Source organism: Cetorhinus maximus, chromosome 5 (genome assembly GCF_964194155.1).
Source record: "Cetorhinus maximus chromosome 5, sCetMax3.hap1.1, whole genome shotgun sequence".
Classification (NCBI taxonomy): Eukaryota; Metazoa; Chordata; class Chondrichthyes; order Lamniformes; family Cetorhinidae; genus Cetorhinus; species Cetorhinus maximus.
In genome coordinates, this window is record NC_135883.1 from 173,437,878 (window position 1) to 173,452,069 (window position 14,192).

At 41.7% G+C, this 14,192-nt stretch overlaps 1 protein-coding gene across 1 annotated transcript in view; it reads left to right on the forward strand.

Annotated features, from left to right (window-relative positions):
- enah (ENAH actin regulator) overlaps positions 1 to 13,312 on the forward strand; it is a 519,571-nt gene extending 506,259 nt beyond the window's left edge. The window contains exon 15 of the mRNA XM_078542818.1: positions 6,522 to 13,312. Within this exon, the coding sequence (XP_078398944.1) occupies positions 6,522 to 6,559 (38 nt within the window). The 3' untranslated portion in view covers positions 6,560 to 13,312. The remainder of the gene's footprint in view (positions 1 to 6,521) is intronic.
- The last annotated feature ends 880 nt before the right edge of the window (positions 13,313 to 14,192 follow it).

Consider the following 14,192-nt stretch of genomic DNA (forward strand, 5'->3'; position numbering starts at 1 on the left):
AAAAATCGAATCAAATTGATCAGACCTGACCTCCCCTTAACAAAACCATGCTGACTGTCTTTGATTAATCCCTGCCTCTCAAGTGTTGATTAATTCTGTCCCTCAGAATTGCTTCCAATAGTTTCCCCACCATTGAGGTTAGACTGACTGACCTGTAGTTCCCTGGTTTATCCCTTCCTCCCTTCTTGAATAACGGTACCACATTGGCTGTCCTCCAGTCCTCTGGCACCTCTCCTGTGGCCAGAGGGGTATTGAAAATTATTGCCAGTGCCCCTGCTATCCCCTTCCTTGCCTCACTCAACCGCCTGGGATACATTTCATCCAGGCCTGGAAGTTTATCTACTTTTAAGCCTGCCAGACCACTTAGAACCTCCTCCCTTTCTATGCTAATTTCTTTACTTATATCACAGTCCTTCTGCCTGATTTCTATACCCGCGTCGTCCCTCTCACTTGTGAACACTGGCACAAAGTATTCAGTTAGAACCCTACCTGCGTCTTCTGGCTCCACACACAAATTACCACTCAGGTCCTTAATGGGCCCTACTCTTTTCCTAGTTATCCTCTTACTCTTAATGTACTTGTAAAATAACTTTAGATTTTCCTTTATTTTATCTGCCAATGTTTTTTCATGCCCCCTTTTTGCTCTCCTAATTTCCTTTTTAAGTTCCCCCCTACACATTCTATACTCCTCTAGGGCTTCTGCTGTTTTGAGCCCTTAGTATCTGCCATAAGCCTCCCTTTTTCTCTTTATCCAATCCTGTATATCCCTCGACATCCAGGGTTCCCTGGATTTGATGGTCCCACCCTTTGTCTTTACTGGAATATGTTGGCCCTGTCCTCTCCCTACTTCAGTGGTCTTCACCACTGAAGAGGTAGACATAGTGCGAACAGCCACAATGACTAGGAAGGTCACTGGAACTGATGGCATCTATCCCAAGTTTCTCAAAATGTGGCTTGCTAAATTCACCTCCATCATCTTTGACACTGGGATAATCCCAGAAGTCTGGTGCAATCAGGAAGTCCCTGCCATCCTAAAATTACAAAAACCTGCAAAAAATCCCAAAAGCTAACTAACGCCCCATCACCCTTCTGTCTATGATCTCCAACATGATCGAACTGTTCATCCTTAACTAGACAAAGCAGGTTTTAGAAGCTGTCTCCCAAATGAGCAGGCAGTCTTCAGAGAAGGAGGAAACTACACTGACCAAGTCTGCCTTCTTCAACTGCTGCAGTTCCTGTGGTACTGAGCTGTTAGAGAGGGAGTTCCAGGATTGTGACCCAGCATCAGTGTCAGCAAGGTATAATAATTTCCATAATGTTATTGTAACTTATTGTAAAATAGAGTAATAGTGGGATATGTGTGTGTGTGTGAGAGAGAGGGACTTAATTGAAATAGAGGCAGCTAGTCTGGGTGCTTTGATATAAGTAGAGAAGTTAGGTTTGAAATGTTAAATAGGTAAACATGGAAAGTTTTAGAATGTGAAGTGTAAAGGTAACATTTGCATTTATAAACAAACTATGGTGGCTTGAATTCAAAGGAGGGGATGTAATGTATACCTCTCCAGCAAAAGTACTAAGAAATAGTGTGTTTATTTATTTTTACCAAAGATTACTGGTGGAATTGGTATAATGATAGATTTTTTATTAGTCGAGAGGTAACGTTCAAAAGACCTAGTGAAACAGTGGGAATTTGCATTCAAAGAGGAAAATATGTATATCTGTTTATAAAGAGCTATTTTGAGATCTAACAAGCATGAAAAACCTTCAGCATCTATGCCTCACGCTGCTGTCTTCAAAGGACTGAAGTTAAGAAAACTCATTTTGAATTGGACTTGTGCAGGGTATCATGTTTCTTTGCCTGGTTCTTTTAAAATCTGTGTCTTACTGTTGCCTTAATGAAACATAACTGGGATTTGGATTGATTAGGGGATTTAGAAGTTATCGTAGTAGTAATTTGCAGATCTATGTATGTATTTAAAATAATTTCACTTATTAATAAATGTTTAAATCTAATTTTGTAAATACCTATAAGACTTGGTGGTCTTATTACTACTGAATTCAAGGCACACATACAAACTGCAAAACAAGTTGTGGCAGTTGTTTCAAGTTTCCCTTTGGGATTTGAACAACCCAGCATTCACCAACGGCTGTATCATGACAACGGTGAAGGAACAGCGATATATTTCCAAGTCAGGATAGTGAGTGGCTTGGAAGGGAACTTGCAGGTAGAGGTGTTCCCATTATCTGCTGCCCATGTCTTTCTAGATGGTAGCGATTCTGGGTTTGGAAGGTACAGCTTAAGGAGCCTTGGTGAGTTTCTACAGTGCATCTTGTCAATGGTACACACTACTGCCACGGTGCGTCAGAGGTGGAGGGAGTGAATGTTTGTGAAAGGGTTGCCAATCAAGCGGGCTGCTTTGTCCTGGATGGTGTCAAGCTTCTTGAGTGTTGCTGGAGCTGCACTCATCCAGACAAGTGGAGAGTATTCCATCACACTCCTGGCTTGTACCTTGTAGATGGTGGACAGGCCTTGGGGGGTCAGGAGGTGAGTTACTCACCGCAGGATTCCTAGCCTCTGACCTGATCATGTAGCTACAGTATTTATATGGCTAGTCCAGCTCAGTTTCTGGTCAATGGTAACCCCCCCCAGGATGTTGATAGCGGGGGATTCAGTGATGGTAATGCCATTGAATTTCAAGGGGCGATGGTTAGATTCTCTCTTGTTGGAGATGGTCATTGCCTGGCACTTGTCTGGCGCAAATGTTGTCCAGGCCTTGCTGCATTTGGACATGGACTGCTTCAGTATCTGAGGAGTCACAAATGGTGTTGAACTTTATGCAATCATCAGTGAACATTCCCATTTCTGACCTTATGGAAGGAAGGTCATTGATTAAGCAGCTGAAGATTGGGCCGAGGACACTACCTTGAGGAACTCCTGCAGTGATGTCCTGGAGCTGAGATGACTGACCTCCAACAACCACAACCATCTTCCTTTGTGCTGGGTATGGCTCCAACCAGTGGAGAGTTTTCCCCCTGATTCCCATTGACTCCAGTTGTGCTCGGGCTCCTTGATGCCACACTCGGTCAAATGTGGCCTTGATGTCAAGGGCAGTCACACTCACCTCACCTCAGGAGTTCAGCTCTTTTGCCCATGTTTGAACCAAGTAATGAGGTCAGAAGCTGAGTGACACTGGCGGAACCCAAACTGGGTGTCAGTGAGCAGATTAATGCTAGTGCTGTTGATGACCATTTCCACTAATTTACTGATGATCAAGAGTAGACTGCTGGGTTGGTAATTGGCCAGGTTGGATATGTCCTGTTTTTTATGTACAGTTCATAACCTGGGCGATTTTCCACATAGCCAGGTAGATGCCAATGTTGTAACTGTATTGGAACAGCTTGGCTAGGGGGCATGGCACGTTCTGGAGCACAAGTCTTCAGTACCATTGCTGGAATATTGTCAAGGCCCACAGCCTTTGCAGTATCCAGTGCCTTCAGCCATTTATTGATATCACGTGGAGTGAATCGAATTGGCTGAAAACTGGCATCTGTGATGCTGGGGACCTCCGGAGGAGGCCGAGGTGGATCATCCACTCGGCACTTCTGGCTGAAGATTGTTGCAAATGCTTCAGCCTTATCTTTTGCACTGATGTGCTGGGCTCCCCTATCATTGAGGATGGAGATATTTGTGGAGCCGCCTCCTCCAGTGAGTTGTTTAATTGTCAACCACCATTGACGACTGGATGTGGCAGGACTCTAGATCTTAGATCTGATCTGTTGGTTGTCCTGAGTTGTAGCTTCACCAGGTTTTTTTTAATTCATTCATGGATATGGGCATTGCTGGCTCGGCCAGCACTTATTGCCCTTGCTCAGATGGGCATTTAAGAGTCAACCACATTGCTGTGGGTCTGGAGTCACATGTAGGCCAGACTGGGTAAGGACAGCAGATTTCTTTTCCTAAAGGGCATTAGTGAATCAGATGGGTTTTTACAACTATCGACAATGGTTTCATGGTCATCATCAGACTTTTAATTCCAGATTTTTTTTTTAATGAATTCAAATTTCACCATCTGCCGTGGTGAGATTTGAACCCAGTTCCCCAGAGCATTACCCTGGGTCTCTGGAATACCAGTCCAGTGACAATACCACTCTGCCACTGCCTCCCCAAACACCTCATTTTGACACCTCATGTTTAGGTATGCCTGGTGCTGCTCCTGCCATTGCCCTCCTGCACTCTTCATTGAACCAGGCTTCATCCCCTGGCTTGATGGTAATAGTAGAGTGAGGGATATGCCAGGCTATGAGGTTACAGATTGTGTTTGAGTACAATTCTGCTGCTGCCAATGGCGCACAGGCCACATGGATGCCCGGTCTTGAGTTGCCAGATCTGTTCGAAATCCATTCCATTTAGCATGGGTCTCTGTCTCGACAAGGACTGGGGCATTACGTGGTATTCAGCAGGAGGCCTCCTTGCCCATGTTTGAGCTGATGCCATGAGACTTCGTGGGTCCAGAGTCAATGTTGAGAACTCCCAGGGTTACTCCCTCCTGACAGTATACCACTGTGTCGCCACCTCTGCTGGGTCTGTCCTGCTGATGGGACAAGACATACCCAGGGATGGTGATAGTGCTGTCTGGGACACTATCTGTAAAGTGTGATTTCTTGAGTATGACTATGTCAGGCTGTTGCTTGGCTAAATAAAATCAAAAATGCTGGAAAAAATTAGCAGGTCTAGCAGCATCTGTGGAGAGAGAGACGGAGTTAATGTTTCAGCCCATAAGACTCTTCAGAGCTAAAGAGAAGTAGAAATGTGATGGGTTTTATACTGTTTTAAGAGTGGGTGGAGCAAGATAGGAGGTCAGGGATAGTTGAGGACTAAGGAGAGATTGACAAAAATGCCATGGACACAAGACAAAGGGAGTGTTGACGGTAGTGGTAAGGGCTAAAGAAGGTGCTGATAAAGGCATAAAGGTAAGAGCAGAATGTGTGAATAGCAGAACAAGGGTCAGCGGTCTATGAAAGCACAGCATAGAAACCAGTGAAAGATGGCCCTGTGTGGGTTGGGGGGGTGTGGAATTGAGGAATAATGGATTTTTAAAAATGAATAAATAAATCAAATAAAAAATTGGATTAAAAAAGGGGTAAAGATGGAGGAGAGAGTACATGGTCTGAAGTTGTTGAACTCAGTGTTAAGTCCAGAAGGCTGTAAGGCGCCTAATCAGAAGATGAGCTGCTGTTCCTCCAGTTTGCGTTGAGCTTCACTGGAACAATGCAGCAGGCCAAGGATGGACATGTGGGCATGAGAGCAGGATGGTGTGTTGAAATGGCAAGTGACAGGAAGGTCTGAGTCATGCTTGCAGACTGAGCAAAGGTGTTCTGCAAAGCGGTCACTTGGTCTGCGTTTGGTCTCTCCAATTAGAGGAGACCACATTGGGAGCAGCGAATGCAGTAGACCAAATTGAAGGAGATGCAAGTGAAGCACTGCTTCACTTGAAAGGAGTGTTTGAGGCCTTGGATAGTGAGGAGGGAAGAGGTAAAGGGGCAGGTGTTACACCTTCTGAGATTGCATGGGAAGGGGGTGAGGAGTTGTTTATGATGGGGGAGTGGACCATGGTGTCCCGGAGGGAATGGTCCCTATGGAATGCTGACAGGGGGGAATGAGGGGAGGATATGTTTGGTGGTGGTGTCATGCTGGAGTTGGTGGAAATGACGGAGAATGATCCTTTGAATGCGGAGGCTGGGAGGGTGAAAAGTGAGAGCAAAGGGGGCCCTAACAAGGGAGGGGAAGGGAGGGAGGGCAGAAGTGTGGAAAATGGTTCGGACACGGTTGAGGCCTCTCTCAGCCGCAGTGGGAGGGGAACCTCGGTTAAAGAGAAAGGAAGATATGTCAGAAGCACCTTTGGAAGGTAGCATCATCGGAACAGATGCGACAGAGGTGGAGGAACTAAGGGAATGGGATGGAGCCCTTACAGGGAGCAATATGAGGAGCTGTAGTCGAGGTAGCTGTGGGAATCAAGCTTGTAATGAATATTGGTAGACTGATTACTGTGGGGGTTGAGCAGAGGGGCTTGACTGTGTCTTCTGTCACTGGGGAATCTGAAACCTACATGAGTACATAAAATACTAACTTTTTTATGAAGTACTATATAACACTGATTTTCATGTTAATATGATGTATTGTTATATGATAATCTATAATACGAGCTTTAATAATTATATACTGAATGTTACTATGCTGCTTTGTTGCTGTTTTCTTCTTTTCAGTCATCCAGGGTCACTTTAATTTTCAAGTATTAAAATAGGGCCACATTGGAAAATAGTTTAAGCACTGCTCTAAAACAAGAACTACTTAATATTTATATAGCATCTTTCATGTAGTTTAATGTCCCAAGGTGCAACAAGTAAACAGCTTCAAGAAAGAAAATCTTATTGGGATGAAAATCAAACAACATAAAAATGAAATTTCAGTTTTGGGCTGAAATGGATTAGATTGTATTAAAGCATTTCCCTCTTTTCCACAGCAATCAGACAGGAACTGAGCAAATCCAACAATGCGTAGATAACGTGGTGAATGGAATTGACCCTTTTATTAACAAGTGATGACTAATGACAGTGAGAGGGAGATGAGAAAATGACAAGACACCCAGCAAAGAACGGGAGGACAGAAGGGAGGAAGGAGCACTCTCCCATGCGCTGCATTTGGAGATTTTGCAGGCAGCCTCATCACACCGTCGTGCTTTTCTTTTTTTTTTCCCCCCTCACTGCTTGCCGCTTTTTCTGACTCTGTTCTTGGAGGAAGAGAGTCTTCTTACTGTAATATTATGCAAAGATTCTTACAAGTCTGTCGAAATCGAATCACAGTGTGCTGAAAAGTCACGTAAATTGAAAGAAAAAATTTGCACAACAATTGTGTTTCTTTTGGTTTTTCCTCTAGGAGGTGGGTTATAATTTGAGCACAAATCTTGGAGACAGCTAACTATAGAGCGGTTGTGCTGCACTTCCCAGGAGTGTGGCCCTGACTCAATGCAATGATGCAGTTTATACATATAGGAAGATGCATTGATTATAAGAGCCTGGCAGAATGGTATGTGCTCTATAGTAAGGGTGTCCTGGAATTATCTGTTATTTTTCTAATATTCAAAGCAATGGCAGTTCACAGGGTTTAAGGATACAGAGATGCCTTCCTTAGTTTATTATTGTGATAATGCTTTACCAAATCAAAGATTTGTCTGTCAATCCAATCAATAATGTAAGTTAATCAGTGCAGTGTCTGTAATTGTTTTTCCCCTGATTTTGCGCATGATGAGATGTAATTCTTTATATCAAAATCAGCTGTAAACTGATATTTTATTCCATTTTACCTGAGCAATAGTCAGTCATGTTAATTTGCCATCCAGTTGCCTTTTTAAATGTAGGAAGCAGGGCGAGGTTGGGGCTGAGTAGTCACATCTGTATATTCTTTTAAACATGGTACAGCTCTACACAAATTTAGATTTTCCTTTCAGTTTTCATTAAGTATTTGTAATTAGTGGAAAAGAAACACTTTCTGAATGTCTTTTGTTCATTTACTTATGTTTGACCAAATGGATGTGACCCAAAGCAGAGGTGCAAGGGTGTCATTAACAGAGATCCCTTCATTTCTATCCTTTGGGTGGTGTCCTGAACCTTGACCCCCTTAGTAGCTGCAAATTCAAACAGCATCATTCTCACATTGTCAGTTGCAGCTAAGGTGGGGTATTTCGTCAGCAGTTTAGAAACCATGTGAAGCACATGAGTTTGATAGCAGACACCCAAGATCCCAAATGCTCCATCATTTAAGTTGCTCAGCTGCCTTTGACTTGCCATTTAGTTTTCTGGAGCCAAAATCCTGGACTGGGGGAAGTTAAAAGTTCAACTGACTTTCTACAGGCATGGGCTGGGGTGAGCGGGTGTGACAGGGAGGGTGTTACAAATCAACTGGCCTCTGCCCTAGTAAAGCCAGTGAGTGGGGATGAATCACAAGTCTTCCGCCAAATCCCCCAACTCCCATGCAGTTGTTTCTGGGCTACCAGAAGAGTTCTGTTCCACACATCTTTGTAGAGCCAGTGGAAGCCATGCTTGTTGATGGTGAGCATTGGTTTCTTACTTGGCCTTGCAAAGACCCCAAACAATTGAAAAACAAATTGATCCCAAAAGGGGTTGATTATTTCAATAGTTTGGCTTTTTAGTCTGATATGGACCTCCAGCCTTCCCGGTTAGAGTGGCAGGGTGCCATTCTGATATCCTGACACTTCTTTGAGATGGGAGCCTTTACAGGCACAGGCCACGAGCATCAACTATTTAAATTGTATTAGTTTGTGCTATTTGGGATGGCACCAACCCCAGAGCATAGTGGCAGCTGGCAGTGGAGCAGTGATCTGAAATTTCAGGTCCTTTACATTTAGTAACTTTTTGAAACTGGTCATTTTTCCACTGTAGATAGCCATGAGCACTTGGGCTGGCTCCCAGCATCAACTGTCTCTAGTAATCTCCCATCATTTATATGCCATGTGGCCATGTTTCCACAACTGGATTCTAATTGTTAAATGATGGGCTTACTGTTTCACAAGCAGAATTGCTTCAGGCATGTGCATAGACATCCAAATAAAATTCATTTTCCTTACCCAGTGTGGAAATCATGAACAGGGTGCTTAAATATTATTTTATGTCCTCCAATGAAACTGCTGCTTTTTGGCCTAACCCGAACTGAAATCCAGTGTCAGCTACAATTTTGAGCCAGAAGCTTTTTGGTTAAAATTGTCAATGTGCTTTACAATTTTTAGTTCAAAAAGGTGATTGTCAATTTCTAAAACAAAATTGCATAAACATCAATAGAAAAGCTTATCAAGTGTTTGGTTCATATCTTGTCCTCAAGGTCCACTTAATGACCCTGTTGATCATTGATGTATAGATAATCACCAGTGTAGCTCCCAGTCCTAGTCAGCTGTTGAATTGTGGGAGTGCGGTTATATCTCTGTTGTCTAGGTAATGCTGAACTCATGGGATCCGATGAAAATTCTACAAAATTAAACTTGGATAAACAATAATTAAAAGGCTACCATGGAGAAGATGATTTGATTACTCTGTTACTGTTTGTAGGGTGATCATTAACCACTTATTTACAAAGTGATCGTGGAGGTTTTTTTAACTGTGATCTTCAGATGGATAAAAGCTACCGTCAGAACAAAACCAAGCACCCTTTTTTTAGATTAAGCATCATTTAATTTTTTTATGGGGTGAGATTTTTTCCTTTGAGATGTTCATTGTGTCTTCCCTTGTTTCATCCCCAAATACTCAAACAGATTACAAGGAGACTCAGAAGAATGTCATGGTGGTGTTGGGGGTGGGGTCATCTTCCTTGAATAATTTCCTCTGTGCCCTAACTACAAAAGAGGTGCTTGACATCTGCATGTTGTCTACCCACAACTGGGACCAGTAACTCCATGTAGAGGAGGACCTTGACCATAATCATATGCCCTACCACTGTGAGAACTGGCACAGAGGAGTTTCCATGCGCAACATCAGCTAATGTTTAGAGTGTGAATCAACTCCTCACCAAATGATGTGCAAAACTTATTCAACTGGTTAAAAATATCTTGGAAGACTCAATGGTCATTCCATACCCCTGAGTTATCTAGTTTTCCCAACTTGTGGAAAGAATGCTGCAGTCTGAAGCTCCCATTCAATATTCCATAGGAGCAGGAATCAAGGCACTGGCACATGACCACTTTAAGTCTCAACCATCTCAAATGTATTTTCAAGTCAGTAGTTCAGCTGAAAAACTTAAAGTTCCTATGAGGTGGCAAGATTAGGGTCGGGATTTTCTGACCCCATTGTGGTGGGATCTGCCACAGGAGATTCGGCAGCCCAGCCAGAAGTCCATTGACTTTTGACAGAACTGGATGACCCTGGTGGTGGGCAGGGCCAGAAAATCTCACCCTAGGGATCAGTTTGTTAAGGAATTGTGCATGCAGCTGTACATTCAGTGAGGAGAAGGATCATTGTACCCGAAACACCAGACCTATCTGTAGAAAATCTTTTTCAAAAATAGTTCTACTTCATATTTTGGTGGAGTTTATTTTTTAAAAAAACACAATGCTGGGTGGCTGAAATAATTTGCGAGGTAGTTGGTTTTTCTTCCACCTCTGTCTCCTCCCATATCTTAGTGTCAACATTGTCAGCTGATGTCAACTAGGCATCTGTCAAGATTGCAGCTAGATCCTGATAGACTTGGAGAAATGTTCTATAAGATCAGGCTTGTCCTGGTCTTGTAGGGTTTTTGATATTAGGATGGTATGTTAAGGTATTCCAAGTGTTATCCAGGCCTTTTTATATTACTAGGTGTAAATGTATTGAATTAACATGCCGCACAGTCTTTAAGAAAAAGGTACTAATTTAAACAGTTTACACTTAATTTACTTGAATCTCCTGTTCATGTATTGGTAGATGAAAATGAACAGTTGGGCAATAGGACAGCCAGAGGCTATTTTCGAGTGATGACCAACCGAAAATTGGCTGCTGGTTGAAGTATTTTTTTCCCCCCATCTTTACGCCTGGGAAATTTGTTTTATCCTTTAACTTGGGATTTTTTGCTCTTTATTTTGATAAACTGCTACTCCTTCAGTAAAAATGTTGATGAAACTTCAACCATCTTCTAAATCTTTTCATGGTGAATAAGGACAATTTTCTATAACCATAGTTTGAATAGCCTTATCAAAATTTGAAGATTTTTACCATTAGACTTCATTTTAGGATTACTTTTCCCCAATTATGCAAATGAAGTATTGCTGAAGAAAAGAGAAATATAAAGATGTAACTTTTGTGCTGGAGGCAGATAGTGGCAAAGTTCTGTACCTGGAAATTATAGGTTGTTTGGCCAAACAAATGTTGGTGTTCATACTTCACTTGAGCAGTGGTCTTAATCCTGTGTGTTCACTCTGGTGGTACATCCCACAGCCTCAACAACAAAAAAGATTTTTGTACTCTGTGCTAAATCCCAAAGGGGGTATAAGACACTCTGGGATCTCAATAAAATGTAACAGTGGCTGCTGTTCAGCATGTGGTATACTTGCTTTCTTTTCCATTTACATGTTTCTTTTAACCATGTCAGTTGTTTCTGCCATTGAAACAAATGGAGGCAGAGTTTTACGAACATGCTTAGTGGGACTGAAACCCCTCTGTAATCAGCAGCTTCAACTTATTGTGCAGTAGATGTAGCTCTGCTGTAATATTAGTATGAAAAAGTTATCTTTTGCAAATGTAGCTTGGAGGCTATATGAGTTGGAATATATGTTCCAGCCAATGTTCAATGTTAGACAAGCTATCTGCCTCCACGCTACCACATTGGGAATTTAATTCTCTTGTGGCACTGTTGGTCAGTGGTGAATTTCATATTTTTCTTTGTCATTATTGGATGAGAGGCTTCTAGAAAGTGCATTTCAGATCTGCCAAAAATCAAAATAACAGTTCTGTGATGAAATATACAACAAACTATTAACTACAGTTTAAAACCAATGTCCGAAAATCAAATGTTTACCTGTACAGAGGTACAAATATTAATGGATAATAATGGATACTACTGAATACCCTGGTAGTTTTGTAACTTCTGTTTTAAAAGTTGAGACTTGTTCAAAATCAGCCTTATTTTATTGTGTCGGAAACTATGTTGGTCCTTGAGCAATGCATGAGTTCAATATTCATGAGTTTCTTGAGGATACTTGCACTTTGTTGGATGCCCTCTACAGGGTTTCCTGAGGGATACCTTCACTGAGATCAGTGTGCTGAGTTTCCTGCAGGCACTCCGTAAATTTGAGACTTTTGGTTTGAGTGACATAAATTGGATCGGGGAATGTTGTGGATTTAATATACTATATTTGCCTCTCTTTAAAAGGTGCATCTTACAGAAGCCTTCAAGAAAGCTGCCACCTACTTAATTTACATAAGTCCAAAATTATTAGTTTTTTAATTGTGCTGGTTTCATGAGGGTTTTTAAAAAAGAAATATGCAAAATGAAACGCAGTGAAAATGTTACAACAAATTTTCAGCAGTATGTACATTTATTTCCATAGAACTGACAGAAATAAGACATCTACATTCAACAGTTGACCAAATATATGTATGTGTGTGTGTGTGTGTTCAAAGAAGGCTACAGTAAAGGATTAAGATAAGCGTGCTTTTTTTCATTGCAAGTCCTGTACATAAAGGAGAAGTGGAGACAATTATTTCTCAATAAAGTGCATTTTAAACGAGCTTCAAATGTCTACTTGGCCCCAGCTTTGTATCATATGATGAATGAGAATTAGCATATCCCACAGTAAATAACAAATTAAGTATTTTAAAAGTTCATAAGCTCAGTCCCTCAATCTGGATTGTATGAGAAAACCGGTGTCTGCTGTGAAAAGGATTTTTCTTCTTTATCTATCTCTTGTAATCAAATGAAATGAATGTCTGTATTAAGAGTAAAGTGCTGGTGCTGGAACCTGGCTTAAGTCCTTATATCATGATAATGTTCAGCAGTTTGTACTAGCAAGTATTGTGTTTTTTAAGTTGCATTTTGCCTTTAGATGTTGTGCAGGTGAATGTCAGTTCTTTTTAAAAAGTACAGGTCACCATAGAGATGAGAATAGCCTTCGACAGATCCCCCTTCTCTCTCTGGTGGTTATTATAGAATCATCAATCAACTGCAACTGAGGCAGTCACAAGCTGTCTCATTACGACCTTCTAGAACAGTACTGCTGATAGCAGACTTCGCAGTGAAAGTTGTTATCCAGGCCTGTCTCCACGACAAAACTAGAGTTCATGGTAGGGAAAAGCCCAATGGGATTGCCCAGCAGGTACATCTATAAAGCAGGGCTATGTCAGGACCCCAGTACATAAATTTCATCTGCAGGCATAAATATGGAAAGTGAATTATTTTGATTCAACTACTTCCTTTTATGCAGTGTAAACAAGGTTTCTGTCTCCGGCATGTCTCCAGATGTTGACTGCTCTTATTCCTCATCTCTAACACAAATGAGATTTGTTTGGGACTATTTTTATTTTTTTTTGGTTGCCAAATTTATTTGCACAGACTTCTATTGGTAACTGTCTTGTCAGAAGAGCTTAAAAATGTTTTTTCCTTTTCTGGTGGAATGAATGAAATTTATCAACAGATTTGTCCAATTCTCATGCTTCTAAATCAATCCTTTTGATTTCCAATTTGTTGCAATTCTATTTCTATCATGTTATGTTACATTTTAAAATTTCTTACATGCAATTTTTTGAGCGAATGGAATAAAAATCAACATTAGATCTTCTTGACCATGTGTTTCTGTTGGTTTGTGTGTAAATATTGTCATTAAATAATACATAAACAGATTTCCAACAGAGTTCATTGTACAATCAAGTATGCAACTTGCACATTATTGTAAAGTTTCTGCTAATTCCTAATGAAAATCTGTGAAGCATGTAAACTTTTTATATAAAAAAAACTTGCAGTATCTTTCACCTCCACAGGATGCCTAGAGCACTTCACAACCCATGAATTTCTTTGGAAGTGCATTTGTTTTGCTAACAATGTGGCACCAAAATTCCAGAAACAGCATTCCAGATTCACAGGGCAGAAGAGGCCCTTCGGCCCATCGAGTCTGCACCGACACATGAGAAACACCTAACCTACCTACCTAATCCCATTTACCAGCACTCGGCCCATAGCCTTGAATGTTATGACGTGCCAAGTGCTCATCCAGGTACTTTTAAAGGATGTGAGGCAGCCCATCTCCACCACCCTCCCAGGCAGCGCATTCCAGACTGTCGCCACCCTCTGGGTAAAAAAGTTTTTCCTCACATCCCCCCTAAACCTCCTGCCCCTCACCTTGAACTTATGTCCCCTCATGACTGACCCTTCAACTAAGGAGAACAGCTGCTCCCTATCCACCCTGTCCATGCCCCTCATAATCTTGTACACTGCGATCAGGTCACCCCTCAGTCTTCTCTGCTCCAATGAAAACAATCCAAGTCTATCCAATCTCTCTTCATAACTTAAATGTTTCATCCCAGGCAACATCCTGGTGAATCTCTTCTGCACCCCCTCCAGTGCAATCACATCCTTCCTATAATGTGGCGACCAGAACTGCACACACTACTCCAGCTGTGGCCTCACCAAGGTTCTATACAAATCCAACACGACTTCCCTA